At 43.3% G+C, this 15,876-nt stretch overlaps 1 protein-coding gene across 11 annotated transcripts in view; it reads right to left on the reverse strand.

Annotated features, from left to right (window-relative positions):
• TNRC6B (trinucleotide repeat containing adaptor 6B) overlaps positions 1–15,876 on the reverse strand; it is a 296,001-nt gene that overhangs the window by 202,363 nt on the left and 77,762 nt on the right. For 8 of the 11 annotated variants that reach the window (XM_074390906.1, XM_074390915.1, XM_074390905.1 and 5 more), the window contains exon 3: positions 10,479–10,569. In XM_074390906.1, the coding sequence (XP_074247007.1) occupies positions 10,479–10,523 (45 nt within the window). In that variant the 5' untranslated portion in view covers positions 10,524–10,569. Of the gene's footprint in view, positions 1–471; positions 1,224–7,682; positions 7,862–10,474; positions 10,570–15,876 lie in introns of those variants that run through there. The other 3 variants (XM_074390908.1, XM_074390909.1, XM_074390907.1) reach the window with 3 other exon arrangements.

Consider the following 15,876-nt stretch of genomic DNA (forward strand, 5'->3'; position numbering starts at 1 on the left):
GTCTGGGATGGTCCTGTGACTTGCTTTAATTCAACATATTGGGAAAGAAGTAAAGCTGGGTGACTTGCAAGGCTGGGCTTAAAGGTACCTGCAGCTCCTGCATGGTTGGAATGCCCCCTCCTGAATCTCTACCACCATGCTGTGAGAATCCCAGCCTTGGGTCAACAGCCTCAAGCTGGTCTCCTAGCTGACAGCCAATACCGACTGCTAGCCATGTGAGTCCTTTTCAGACATTTCTGGCCAACTGGGCATTCAGATGACAGTAACGTCAGCCAATAGCACTTTGGAAGAGAATAACTGCCCTACTGAGCCCAGGAAAACACAGAACTATGAGAAATAAAAAGTTGTCTTGGTAATAGAGTTTTTTTTTTTTTTTTAGAAACTCGATGTTTATTTTCCACCAATCTTATTTCCATACTGCTTAAGAGCCCACGCAAGAACAGCTTAAGACCATTCAGTGGTTGCTCCTACCCTTCAGTGGTGCAGACCAGTCTTCCGTGGCAGGCTGGGCGCTCCAGTCTTCACTGGGGAACTGCTGGATAGGCACAGAAGGTACCTGCACACCTTCAGACCAGTTTGCACCCTCAGGCTGAGTAGCAGTGAACTCAGGAGCTGGAGCAGACCATTCGCCCTGAAATTCCTCCTTGGTTGCAGCCTTTTCAGCAGCAGCCTGCTCTTCTTTTTCAATCTCTTCAGGATCTTTGTAGAAGTAGAGATTAGGCATGACCTCTCATAGGTGTTCACGGGAAATGGTGCCACGCATGTGCAAAACTTCCCGAGCCAGCATCCACCACATCGAACCCACTGAGTGAGCTCCCTTGTTGTTGTATGGGATGACAATGTCCACATAGCGCAGAGGAGAATCTGTGTTACACAGAGCAATGGTAGGTAGGTTAATATAAGATGTTTCAGTAACAGGCTGGTGGTCAGCCCTGGGGTCAGTAACCACAAGACACTAGGGCTCCCGGAAGGCTGCCTGGATCTAGTTAGTGAAGGTTTCAGAAGTGAAGCGGCCAGCAATTAATTGGGTGGCTCCAGTGGCAGCAGAAAACTTCAGCATGGCCCTCTGGCCAGTATTCCTGGAGGATATGACACTGACTGACATCAGCAGGGTTTTCAATGGCAACAATGGCATGAGCTGCCAGCAGAAGCTTCTCCCAGGTACTCTTCAGATTTATGTTGTAGATGCCATCACTTCTCCTTGTATAGACGTACTGTTCCATCTGGAAGTCAAGGTTGGTGCCACCTAAGTGAGTTCATGCTGCAAGGAACTTAAGAACATCCTCCTCCTTCATTTGCAGGACATCAAGAGCTCTGGACATTGTCAAAGTTTCCCTTTCAGTTACGACGGGAATCCAGAACAATGCCATATGGACCCTTGTGTAGGTAGCGTGAAAAGCGGTAATGGAGTTTTAAAAAATATATGTAAACTTTATTTTTTAGAATGAGTTTAGATTTACAGAAACATCATGAAGACAGTCCATTTATCTGAACCCAGTTTCTGCTGTTAGTAACATGTTACCCTAGCACATTTGTCACAATTCATGAACCAATATTGATGCATTAGTATTAACTAAAGTCCATACTTTATTGTATTTACTCAGTTTTTACCTAACGTTCCAGGATCCCATCCAGAATACCACATTACATTGTTATCGTGTCTCCTTAGCTGTCTCCTGGCTGTGACAGTTCCTCAGATTTTTCTCAGTTTTCCTTGAGTTTTCAGGAGTGCTGACCAGGCATTCTGTAGAACACCCCTTTACTGGAATTTGTCAGATGTTTTTCTCAGGATTAGACTGGGATAATGGATTTTGGGAAAGAAAACTAGAAAACTGATTTCCTCACATCATACCAACAGTACAAACTATAAAAATGACTTAACACTGTTGATGCTGACTTTGATCACCTGGCTTTAGGGTTCTCCACTGTGTGAATCCACACTGGAGTGGAAAGTTAGACTCTACATCCTTGAGGATAGAGTATTTACTAAACTTTTTGGAATTATTCTGCTCAGGAGATTGCAATGGTGTTTTTTTGTTTTTGTAGTTGTTTTTTCAAGATGGAGTCTTGCTCTGTTTCCCAGGCTGGAGTGCAGTGGCATGATCTCAGCTCACTGAAACCTCCCCCTCTTGGGTTCAAGCAATTCTCCTGCCTCAGCCTCCCAAGTGGCTGAGCTTACAGGCATGTGCCACCACACCCAGCTAATTTTTCTATTTTCAGTAAAGATGGGGTTTCACCATGTTGCCCAGGCTGGTCTCCTGACCTCAGGTGATCTGCCTGCCTTGGCCTCCCAAAGTGCTAGGATTACAGGTGTGAGATATTGCGCCCGGCTGCAATGGTGGTTTTAAACCACTAAGTTTTGAGGAGATGTAATAGACACTAAGATATCTGAAATGCACTCAAATTTTCCACCATCTCCCACCACACGTTACCACTTATATGCTATACACAGCTCCCTCTGCTTATAACAGCCTTCTCCCCATCACCTATCCAACAACAAACCAACAAAAACCATGAAATCCTTCTTCCTACAATACCCAGTTCAAGTGTTTCCTCTCCACTGTGGAGCTTCCTTCCAGAAACAATTCATTGCTTTGACCTAGGCAGATGATTTAATACCAAGATCATAGCCTATATAGCATGGTCACCTCCCTCAACCAGATTAAAAGTGCCCAAAATGCAAAGACCACTTCTTAAATAACTTTGCATGCCTGTACCTATGACATCAGCAAATAGTAGGGCCCAATAAATGTTTGTTTAATTAAATAAACTGAATGGCTATAAAAGTGTATCACTTTTGATAATATCTCAATAAAAAGAATAAAAGAGAGATGATACAAATAAACAGCTTAGTTCCAGCATGTGTCAGTAAAGCCACAATAGAACTGAAACCTCCCAGTAACGTACAGTTCTATTATGTAATAGTGAAACCAGGCAAAGAAAAATGAGCATTACATTTCACCAGTCAAAGCCACATGTGACAAGAGAAAACAGTACCTGTTTTCAGATGAGTGTGATAATATAAGCACATAAATGCCAAATAAATTAGGTCAGGAGTATCTCTCTATGGGAATCAGGCCAATGAAGTACATACCTATCCATGCCTCCAGATTTTCTATGTCATCAAAGACTTTTTACACAACATAATTTTATTTTCTTTCTTTTTTTTTTTTTTTTGGAGACAAAGTCTCATTCTGTCATCCGGGCTAGAGTGCAGGGGCATGATATGGGCTCACTGCAACCTCTGCCTCCCAGTTTCAAGTGATTCTCCTGCCTCAGCCTCCCAAGTAGCTGGGACTATAGGTGCATGCCACCATGCCTGCCTAATTTTTGTATTTTTATTTTATTTTATTTTATTGAGATGGGAGTTTCACACTGTCACCTAGGCTGGAGTGTAGTGCTGTGATCTCAGCTCACTGCAGCCTCTGCCTCGTGGGGTCATATGATTCTCCTGCCTCAGCCTCCCGTATAGCTGGGATTACAGGTGCACGCTACCATACCCAGCTAATTTTTATAACTTTAGTAGAGATGAGGTTTCGCTATGTTGGCTTGGCTGGTCTCGAACTCCTGACCTCAAGTCATCTGCTTGCCTTGGCCTCCCAAAGTGCTGGGATTATAGGTGTGAGCCACTGTGCCGAGCTGTAGAACATAATTTTCATATTCAACTTCTGAAAGTGTGGAATAAGACAGATCCATGAGTAATTCTGTTAATTTGATTCAATTTTCTCTCTCACATACACAGCAGGGAAATTAAATAAGCCCTGAAGTGGTCCTTGGGAAAAATGTAAGAAACAGTCACTATTCCTCCAAAGGATATGTTCAAGGGTGTCTGAAGTTTTACATTAACAATAATTCTGCCAACTTGTCTTCCTTCAGCATTTAAAATAGAAGCTTTCACAACAATAGCAGAACTCTTTTTTGAGAAATTTGTTAGGTCATACAAAACTGCATTCTGGTGACCATTCAGGGACAAAAGCTAATTCTAAACTGATGTGAAATTTAACATTCTTTCTTCCTGCCTCCATGTTAAGTGATTGGAGCTCCAAGGATTAAAACAAATAAAGAATAAACAATAGTTTAAGGAGTCAATTCTGTGTGTCAGCACCCAGCACAGTTCCTGGCACACAGTAGGTACTCCATAAATATCTGCTGAATTAATCAGAATGACAGAGAAAGGGAGGAAAGGAGGCAAAAATAAGGAAAAATAGAACACTTGTGCATAATACAAGAATGATCTATAATCTATAATCTATTTACCATAGAAACCATCACCTGTGCCGGGCGTGGTGGCTTACACCTGTAATCCAAGCACTTTGGAGGCCAAGGCAGGCGGATCACCTGAGGTCGGGAGTTCAAGACCAGCCTGACCAATATGGTGAAACCCCGTCTTAAAAAAAAAAAAAAAGAAGAAAGAAACCATCACCTGCTTTATATCTTTCTGGCAGAGAGAAAAAAAAAATCTCCCTAAACTCAAGAGGTCAAAGTCTACATTTCCCAACTCCCAAAGAAAATATAATCTTAATCTATCTCTGAACTTCAATAAACATCTCTCTCCAAGAAATGTTACGGAAGATGTTGCACGGTTTCAGAGAACATCTCTTCAAGAGGAACAGCAAAATTCACTTCCTCCAGTAAGACTTCCATACCAATCCTGTCCATTCATAAGCGCTCCTGACTTATACTTGCACAACTTACCTGGATATTTTGTAAGTCATATTGACCCTTCATTTGTTAACTATTTTTAGCACCTTCTCTACAACTGCAGTTCCAAGCCTTTCCTTTTAACAGGACATCTAAACTTGTCATTTCAAGTCTTCAATTACAATGACTTCTCTTTCTTTGTTGAGACAGAGTCTTGCTCTGTCACTCAGGGTAGAGTGCAGTGGCACAATCTTGGCTCACTGCAACCTCCACCTCCCGGGTTCAAGCCATTCTCCTGCTTCAGCCTCCCCAGTAGTTGGGATTACAGGCATGCACCGCTATCGCAAATTTTTGTACTTTTAAAGATGGGGTTTCACCATGTTCGCCAGGCTGGTCTGGAACTCCTCACCTCATGATCTGCCCGCCTCATCCTCCCAAAGTGCTGGAATTATAGGAGTGAGCCACCATGCCCGGCCAACAGCTCTCTCTCTTTTTTTTTTTTTTTTTTTTTGAGACAAAGAGTTTTACTCTTGTTGCCCAGGTTGGAGTGCAATGGCGCAATCTCAGCTCACTGCAACTTCCACCTCCCGGGTTCAAGCGATTCTCCTGCATCAGCCTCCTGAGTCGCTGGGATTACAGGCTCATGCCACCACGCCCGGCTAATTTTGTATTTTTAGTAGAGACGAAGTTTCTCCATGTTGGTCAGACTGGTCTTGAGCCCAAAGTGCTGGGATTACAGGCATGAGCCATTGTGCCTGGCCCCTACCACTCATTTTTAAAAAATAATTTAATTTCTCTTTAACTCATAAAATTTGGTTTCTGCACCTCCTACTCCAATTAAATGGGACCCTTGAACACCAATAAGTTATTTTTAGAAACTATCATAGAAAATTTAAAATATGTACAAAGTAAATACAAATAAACCCCTACGCACCCATCACAACACTTCAATAGCTGTCAACATTCTACCATTCCTGCTTCATCTACACTTCTGTGTATTCTCCACCCCATTTGATTACAGGAGTTTCACCAACTACAATGTACCTACATTGTAACTATTTTTATTGTAAACTGTTGCACTCCTATCAGACATGGAACATCTCCATCTCCCCAGAAAGTTTTCTCATATCCTTTCTTTTTAATTAGTTCTTAAACAAATCCAGGTGACTTTTCTCACTTGTCAACCTCCTTGATTCTTAGATCTGAGGTTAGTGAATGAATCTTTTTCTTGAAATTCCCCTCTCGATTTCTATGATGCAAAAGGATCCCAATTCATCCTTAAGTCACATCAGTGTTAGTGCCAAAATACAGCTGAAGTCTGTCTTTCCTCCACTTCCAGCTCCACCCATGAATGTAGTCCACCCCTTCTCTCTCTCTTTTTTTTTTTTTTTTTGAGACGGAGTTTCGCTCTTGTTACCCAGGCTGGAGTGCAATGGCGCGATCTCGGCTCACTGCAACCTCCGCCTCCTGGGTTCAGGCAATTCTCCTCCCTCAGCCTCCCGAGTAGCTCGGATTACAGGCATGTGCCACCATGCCCAGCTACTTTTTTGTATTTTTAGTAGAGACGGGGTTTCACCATATTGACCAGGATGGTCTCGATCTCTTGACCTCGTGATCCACCCACCTCGGCCTCCCAAAGTGCTGGGATTACAGGCTTGAGCCACCGCGCCCGGCCCACCCCTTCTCTCTTACCCGAAGAACGGCTGCACATGCCTTCTCACCAGGCTCCCTGCTTCCACTCTTACATCTTTCCAATCCACTCTCCGGACAACAGCCAGAGACGTTTTTGTTTTTTATTTTGAGACAGAGTCTCGCTCTGTTGCCAGGCTGGAGTGGAGTGATGCTATCTCAACTCACTGCAACCTCTGCCTCTCCTGCCTCAGCCTCTCAAGCAGCTGGGACTACAATATGTGCCACCACGCCCAAGTAATTGTTTTATTTTTAGTAGAGATGGGGTTTCACCACGTTGACCAGGATGGTCTTGATCTTCTGAGATCATGATCCACCTGCCTCCTCCCCCCAAAGTGCTGGGATCACAGGCGTGAGCCACCCCACCTGGCCGACTAAGTCATGTCTTAAAATGCAAATCCTGCCAGGTGTGGTGGCTCCCTCCTGTAATCCCAGCACTTTGGGTGGCGGAGGCAGGCGCATCACCTGAGGTCAGGAGTTCGAGACTGGTTTTAGTAGAGAAACCCTGTCTCTACTAAAAATACAAAATAAGCCAGGCGTGGTGGCACACACCTGTAATCCCAGCTACAGGTGGTAGACTGAAGCAGGAGAATCGCTTGAACTTGGGAGGCAGAGGTTGTGGTGAACCAAGATGGCACTATTGCACTCCAGCCTGGGCAACAAGAGAGGAACTCCATCTCCAAAAAAAAACCAAATCCTACCACATCACTCCTCGAGTGAACAGCCTTCAATGGCTGCCCTGTGCATGGAGAATAGGTCCACGGTGCACACTGTGACCTCTGAGGGCTTGCAAGGTCTCTGCCTTTCTCTCTAACCTCCTGTCAAACTTGGCCCACAGGTTTCTGAGAGTTCTTGGAAGAGGCCACAGGCTTTTGTAGCTGTTTCCTGTGTCTAGAACACTGTTCCTCCAGCTCTCCACAGAGCTGGCTCCCTTGCCCATTAGCTTCAGCTGAAATGTCCCCTTCTCAGAGAGACCTTCCTTGACTAGCTACACTTTTCCTCCCAGTTGCCCTGCATGACATAACTTTTCTTCATAGTACTTACTATCATCTATAATTATCTTTATTTATATTTATTCATGTCTCCCACTAAAATGAAACCACCTTGAGAGTAGGTACTATGTCTTCTTGTTCATTGTTGTTTCCCATGATAACATATGCTTAAGAATTACTTATTGAAGGCCAGGCTCGGTGGCTCACACCTTAATTCCAGCACTTTGGGAGGCTAAGGTGGGAGCATCACTTGAGCCCAGAAGTTCAAGACCAGCCTGGGCAACACAGCAAGACTCTGTCTGTACCAAAACACAAACAAACAAACAAACAAACAAAAGAGCCAGGTGTGGTAGCACACACCTGTGGTCCCAGCTACTTGGGAGGGCTGAGGTAGGAGCGCTGCTTGAGGCCGAGTGGTTGAGGCTGCAGTGAGCCGTGAGCTGTGATCACACTACCATACTCCAGACGGTGACAGAGCAAGATCCGGTCTCAGAAAAACAAACAAACAAACAAACAAACAAACAAACAAACAAACACAACTATTGAAAAAAAGAAAAATTAGCTCAAAATTATTTGATAGAAAATCATCTACTTTTCCTCAAAACCTGCTACCTTTCCTGATGGCTTTCTGTTAACAGACACCCACAAACTATGTAACTATAGCACACTGGCAAATTCCAGCCATATATGAAATCATTCCAAATATAAGATTCTGTTGATTGATTGACTGATGACACCCTTGGAGGGAGAGAGTAGGCTGACCCCTGCGAGATAAGATCGGCCTTCAAATATAGGATTTGAAACAAAAACAAACATCAGGAGGAAAAACATACTATTTCATTGTAAATTAGTAAATGAGAACCTGAATTAAACTAAGACTGATGAAGTTGAAGTTATAATCTAATTTATAACAGAAGCATCTACTTAGTGCAAGTATAAAAAGAATATTCTCTTATTCTTGAGTCTAATCCATTCAGAACTGATAAACTATTCAGTAATTAAAAAATCAAGAAAGCTAGTTTTTTATTTTTCCAAAAAGAAGTTGAAAACTGAGCTTATTGCACAGTAATATATTCTATACTGGTCTAATTATATATTCACCAAGCAATCTCCCAATTATAACTTATCTTTCCAGGGTGAAAATGTACTAGCCAGAAATCCAATCTTCCTTTTATTGAGACGGGGTCTTGCTTCGCTGCCCAGGCTAGAGTGCAGTGGCATGATCACAGTTCACTGCAGCCTCAACCTCCCTGGATACAAATGATCCTCCCACCTCAGCTTCCTGAATAGCAGGATTATAGGTGTGCATCACCATGCCCAGCTAATTTTTGTATTTTTTTGGAAAGAGGATTTTGTCATGTTGCCCAGGCTGGTCTCAAACTCTTGAGCTCAAGAAATCCACCCGAAAGTGCTGGGATTGAAGGCATAAGCCAGCATGCCAGCCCCAATCTTCCTTAACATTTCACTATAAATTAATAAATTAGGATCTTGGGGAAGGCTATATGTGTACCTCAGAAATTCTGGGGTATGTGTATCTTGTGTACCGTGTGTGTGTGTGTGTGTGTGTGTGTGTGTATGATTCCTAGAGTATGTGTGTACCTCACAGGCTCTGACACCCTACATGAGATTCAGGGTCGAGATGAGGTCTGACAAAAGTCTACAAGCTTCTGCTTACAAAAAGAAGAAAGAAATCTGGTGAGATGGGAAAGGAAAACCAAGAGGATGGGATGGCATCTGTCCCTCCACCCAAGCCATGGACTAGATCACAGCTCCGTAGAATGGGCATTCGGAAAGAAATGGAAGGAGTTGTTTTCAGAGCTCCCAGGAAGAGCTAGAGACAACTCTGAATGGACAAAGAGAGAAGTAAAAGTAATACTGAGGGTCTCATGTGACCATGTTAAGAAGCAGCCAAGGAAAATCAGGGCATAGAGCCAGATATAGACAGAAACATAAATATTTATATACAGGATTCATATATATTTATATAAATTTATATTTAAGATTCGATGATGATAACATCCCTTAGGCTTTAGATTGAAAAACCAAACCAAACAAATTACCACTTAAAAATTTATAATACACGGCCATAAAAAAGAAATAAATCATCCAGGCATGGTGGCTCATGCCTGTAATCCCAGTACTTTGGGAGGCCAAGGCAGGTAGATCATTTGAGCTCAGGAGTTTGAGACCAGTCTGGGCAACAAAGTGAGACCCTGTCTCTACAAAAAATATAAAAATTAGCCAGGTTTGGTGGTGGGCGCCTGTAGTCCCAGCTACTCAGGAGGGAGGATGGCTTGAGCCCAGGAGGGAGAGGCTACAATAAGTTAAGATAGTGTGGCTGCACTCTAGCCTGGGCAACAGAGCCAGATCCTGTCTCAAAATAATAATAATAATAATAATAATAATAATAATAAATAAAATCACGTCCTTTGCAGCAACATGGATAGAGCTGAAGGTCATTATCTAAATGAATTAACACAGGAACAGAAAACCAAATGCTGGATGTTCTTACTTATAAGTGGGAGCTAAACACTGAGTACATGTGGACATAAAGATGGCAACAGTGGACACTGGGGACTCTGAAAGGGAGAGGAAGGGAAGGGAACAAGGGTTCAAAGACAAGCTCTTGGTACTATGCTCCTACTTGAGTGATGAAATCATTCGTACCCCAAGCCTCAGCATCACACAACATACCCATGTAATAAACCTGCACAGGTACCTCTGAATTTAAAATAAAGCAAATAAAAGAAGAGCATCTAAAAATGCTCTGTTTTATAACAGAAGAGCATCTAAAAATGATCAGTGATTGCCTCTGTGCAGCAGGAGCAGGAGACCAGCTTTGAGTTTTGACTTTATATACTTCTGATGTTTTAATTTTTTATAAGCATATAGTAACTTTCATAATAAAATTTAAAAGACATCAGTACTCTAAAATTTAATTATAAAGTGTTCTGTAGTTAAGTAAAATTGTTTTAAATTAGCATATAGCATCAAAAAGTATACTGAAAAGAAAAAATATTTCTCAATCTTAGATTAGGTTCTAATTTAAATCAATCTAATTTTCACAGTCACATAAAACAAAACATCCACTCTACTCATCTACAGCCTCTACTGTTCAATTTCTATCCAAACTGTACCTTTCAGTAATTTACTGACCTTGGAACTGCTTTCTTCCGATACTTCTCCCTCATTGGTTTGCATGGGAACAGATTTTGTGCAAAACTCTGCAGAAACACAAAAATACTGCCTAAAAGAAGAGAGAAAAGAAAAAGTATGTAAGGAATTCAGGGCAAAAATTTGTTCCAAAGGTTTAGACCGAAATTCTCTCAATAAGACCATGGATACTGTGAAATAACCTTAAGTAAGTGTGTGTGTGTGTGTGTGTGTGTGTGTGTATGTGTGTGTGTGTGTGTGTGTGTGTGTGTGTCTATGCACACCCATCTTAAAGGTAAGGAAGGGGGGCCTGGATGCGGTGGCTCGTAATTATAATCCCAGCACTTTGGGAGGCCAAGGCGAGCAGATCACAAAGGCAGGAGTTCAAGACCAGCCTAGCCAAAATGGTGAAACCCCATCTCTAATGAAAGTACAAAATTAGCCAGGCATGGTGGCAGGGGCCTGTAATCCCAGCTACTCAGGAGGCTGAGGCAGGAGAATCGCTTGAACCTGGGCAGCAGAGGTTTCAGTGAGCCGAGATCATCCCACTGCACTCCAGCCTGGGGTGACAGAGTCACTCCAGCCTGGGTGATAGAGTGAGACTCTGTCTCAAAAAAAAAAAAAAGAAGCAGAGAAGGAATTTTTCCCATCTTGGGGGAGAAGGGTAAGCAGGAAAGGTTTCCAGCATTGGGATATTAACAGCTCTAGATTTCTCTATTTTATTTGGCTTTTGGCGGAGGTGATGGTGAAATACAGCAGACACTGACCTGCAAGAAAGTATGCCAGTGAGCAAGACAGCACACCTGCTGTTACAATGCTGCACATCACACTGCCTAAGTATTAGGCTAAGGCTATTGGAATTGGCAGCGTTTCTTGGGTTTATAATTTTTTTTTTTTTTTTGAGACGGAGTTTTGCTCTTGTTACCCAGGCTGGAGTGCAATGGCACGATCTCGGCTCACCGCAACCTCCGCCTCCTGGGTTCAGGCAATTCTTCTGCCTCAGCCTCCTGAGTAGCTGGGATTACAGGCACGTGCCACCACGCCCAGCTAAATTTTTTGTATTTTTAGTAGAGGCGGGGTTTCACCATGTTGACCAGGATGGTCTCGATCTCTTGACCTCGTGATCCACCCACCTCGGCCTCCCAAAGTGCTGGGATTGCAGGCTTGAGCCACCGCGCCCAGCCGGGTTTATAATTTATGAATAACGTTCTTGCTTTCTTTATAACTGAAATTAAGGTACACTACAATGGCTGGCCCCACTTTTTATTTTTAGGAAATGTGCTTAATAAATTAAATGTCAGTTAATTTATTTTTATATGAGACTATTTATAGGGCCACATTGTAAAAAGTAATTTTTCCTCGAAGAATAAAATGAGTCAAGAAAAAGTTTGTTAGAATTTTATGAATAAAATGTGCCAAAGGAAACTACTAAAAATTTATGCAACATTTTCATGAATTCATTTCATATGTAATTATTGAAGAAAAAAAAATTTTTTTTGAGACAGAGTCTTGCTGTGTTACCCAGGCTGGAGTGTAGTGGTGTGATCTCAGGTCATTGCAATCTCTGCCTCCCAGGTTCAAGCAATTCTCCTGCCTCAGTCTCCCAAGTAGCTGGAACTACAGGCACCTGCCACCACGCCCAGGCTAATTTTTGTATTTTTAGTACAGACAGGGTTTGACTGTGTTGGCTAGCCCCGTCGTGAACTCCTGACTTCGTGATCCATCTGCCTTGGCCTCCCAAAGTGCTGGGATTACAGGTGGGAGTTATGGAGGCAGCCCTATTGAGGAATAATTATTCAAATGCCATAAATCTCCATTATAATACAGGTACAAATATTTACAAACCTATCAGATACTTTAAAGCTCACAGCTACAAAACATAAAAGCTAAAAAAGGCCAGGTGCAGTGGCTCATGTCTGTAATCCCAGCAATTTGGGAGGCCGAAGCAGGTGTACCGCTTGAGCTAAGGAGTTTAAGACCAGCTTGGGCAACATGGCGAAACCCCACCTCTACCCAAAATACAAAAATTAGCCAGCTGTAATGACACACATATGTAAGCCCAGCTACTCAAGAGGCTGAGGTGGGAGGACTGCTTGAGTCCAGGAGGTCAAGGCTGCAGTGAGCTATGATTATGCCACTGTACTCCAGCCTGAGCAACAGAGACTCTGCCTCAAAAAAAAAAAAAAGCTAAAAAGATGCTGGTAGTGTATTTTTTTTACATGCAAGAAAAATCTATTAATGCGCCAATGCCTGATGTTCTGTTTTGGTGCAGGCTTCTCTACAACCAGCCAAGACTGGAGGCTAAGAAGGCACTTCCAGGAAGCTGTTTCCTCACCTGCTAGGTGGGAAGGGGTTACCAAAATAACTACTTTGCTCACCTAGCAAGGTCTTCTTGGGAACAAATGCACACTTCTGTGATGTGAAATGTAAAATTTGTACAGTAGAAGCTCTCAATTAATATCCATTCACTCACTCCCAGGTTAATCAACATTGCCCATTCCCTCTGTAAAACACATGACTGATGCTCACAGCAAGTGAAAACAGGCTTTCTCTAGTTGATTTTGTCCCTCACCTGTTTATGATAGTTGTACAAAAAAATGTTCTCTATGAAGATTAGGTTGACAGCATTGGAAAAACTCAGTAACATATCCAGAAAGATTTTATGCGTAATTTGCTTCACAGATGTCTTTAAGTTCTACTTCAGGGAAACAGATTGCATTTCATAGATGATGCATTATAGGCATAGCTGAACCAGAAAAACTCCTTGGAACTCCATCCATGCTTGCAGGCCTACACTCAGGACACTCCTTGGTCTGGAGCTGTACCATCTGCTGGCCCCTCCAGACCCACCACACTCCATTCTCTGCCTGTGTGCCCCAGGGGACACCATCATTGGGCTCCCGTATCTTCTGGCCGCTGGCTGGGCTAAGTCAATGGGAGGCACTGACAAGATACAGGAGGCAAGAGAGGAAGAAGGGATGTTGCTCTGTCACCCATGCTGGCTGGCACGATCTCAACTCACTGCAATCTCCACTTCCCCCGTTCAAGTGATTCTCCTGCCTCAGCCTCCTGAGCAGCTGAGACTACAGGCACACGCCACCGTGCCCAGCTAATTTTTATATTTTTAGTAGAGATGGGGTTTCACCATATTGGCCAGGCTGGTCTCGAACTGTTGACATCGTGATTCACCCACCTCGGCCTCCCAAAGTGCTGGGATTACAGGTGTGAGCCACGGCGCCCGGCCTGGCTGTTCTATTTTTCTTAAGTCTCTTTCCAGCTTACTTGCCTGGCTAAATTAGTTGTTCTGTGACAGTCACTGCTATTTCCCTTCACCGACTCCTCCTCCCTACCCCCAACACTGAACACTGTCATCTCTCCTCCCCTATCCTCCCCTCTCCTCTCCCAAGGCTTTAACCAAGACTTCTGCCCATACACTCACTTCTTAAAATCCATTGTCTCAAAAAAAAACCAAAAAAAAAAACCAAAAAAAAACCATCGTCTCCTAATAAGATCCTACCAAGGCCCACGTCTGTCAAGACCCAAGTATTATCTTCCCTACTACTCCAGCCCTCAATTCTCCAACATGTTAGAATAGAAATAGGGAAACCAACAAAGGCTATTGAACCACCCAGTGGCTGACCATCGTGGGGAACCTTACCATTGCTAGGCCTGAAGGGGAGGAGCAGTGGCTGGAACCTGGAGGGGGAGCTGTGGTACTCACTGAAGGGTCCAACAGACCTGAATGCTTACTGATGTGGGACCTTTAGGGAATTACTCAATTTTGTCTCCGTCTCAGTTTCCCTTTTAAAACTTGGGAATAATAGTTATTCTGGGGATTCACTGATAATATATTTGCATTTGATACATAATAGGTACTTAATAAGTATATGGTGATGACCAACTCATAAAGCACTGTCTACTCTGAATTCTTTTATCAGGGTACAATCCCCAGCGAGCTCCATTTCCCTTTGGACATGCTGCGAGAGGGGAATGCTTCTTCCTGGCTCCTGAGTTTCCACCCTTGGCTCCTCTCCACCTGCACAAAATCCACTCTAGAGAAGGTAACAGGATCTTTAACAGTGAGTTTGGAAGGAGAAACAAGGTATGTGGAGCTCAGCCCTTTCTCTTCCTTCCTTTTGGAAGTCAGCTGCCCCGAGGAGCGTGCATTCTCCTCTGGTCCTCCACCCATAAATGCAGGACCCTCACAACTACCCATGAGTAGGTCAGTCTGTGGAATTACCAAGTTCGGTGTTAAGTTCACTGGCCTGTAGATGTGTCACATTCTCCAATACTGCTTTTTTTTTTTAAGCCCGGCCCCTCCGTCCAGCGGCACACACAGTGGCAGTGGCAGCAGAACAGGCGGTCCAATACTGCTTTACTAGTCAGAGAAACAATATTTTGGTCTCCCAAATGCCCTCCTTTTAAAAAGGAGGGAAAAATTAAAAGTGTAACAATTATTCGCTGCAGATAAGCTTTTAAAAGGAGGACATTTCAGAGACCAAAATACAGAACCCGGTCAAGGGAGGGACAATGCTATTTATTGGGTCTCAGAGATCCTAACCGCTGGTGCATGGCACTATAATTACGATAAACAGACACGAAGTAAAATTCAAGGCAGTAAAATACATTTGGCATTTCTGAGGCTTCCGTGAAGGCCAGGACTTTGGGTCTTGGACTGTAATGAGGCGGCACAGTATTTTCTTGTAGAAGCTTGTATTAGGCTTTTTACTGATGTTTTTATAGTTACACACAAGCTTTTAACTACTGAGGCTGAATTAGAAATGTATAAACCATAGGCACACAGTATTTTGACCTCAGCAGTGACTGTAGTTATGGCAACTTTGTCTTCGCATAAGCGGCTGTTTCTATAGAGACAAAGCTGCATGTACTAGGCACATAAGCCTTAGCAAAGGGTTGGGGGCTTTGCAGGCCTCATCAAGAAACAAGCCACAGGCAGTTGTGGTGGTGGTCGTGGTGACGGTGGTATTAAAGCTCATTTAAACATGAGCTGTGCAGGCAGTCTCATTACACACTGGCCGCTCAGGCCTAGCAAGCAAATGCCAGCAGTGCTGGCCTCAGCGAAGGGAATACAGCATTAGAGGGCTTGGGTGTCTTCAGTGTTCAGAAGACTGCTGCTTGACCTTGAATTATGCCGGCACAGCTTTTCCTAAGCAGGCATGGCTGAGGAAAGATTAGACTTAAGGGAAAACAGACTTTCTTCCTATAGGCCTTTCAGACGTCAGAAAGTGGAACAATTACTTGCTGCATATAAGCTGCAAAGCAGCTGAATTTCAAACAGCACACATGCATTACAAAACCAGTGAACTACGTTTCAATGGCTTGTGCGAGGCTTACCTAGGTGATTCAAAAGGAAAATGAAAATTAAGAGGTTTCTGACTAT

The sequence above is a fragment of the Saimiri boliviensis genome, chromosome 21 (assembly GCF_048565385.1).
Source record: "Saimiri boliviensis isolate mSaiBol1 chromosome 21, mSaiBol1.pri, whole genome shotgun sequence".
NCBI classification, from domain to species: domain Eukaryota; kingdom Metazoa; phylum Chordata; class Mammalia; order Primates; family Cebidae; genus Saimiri; species Saimiri boliviensis.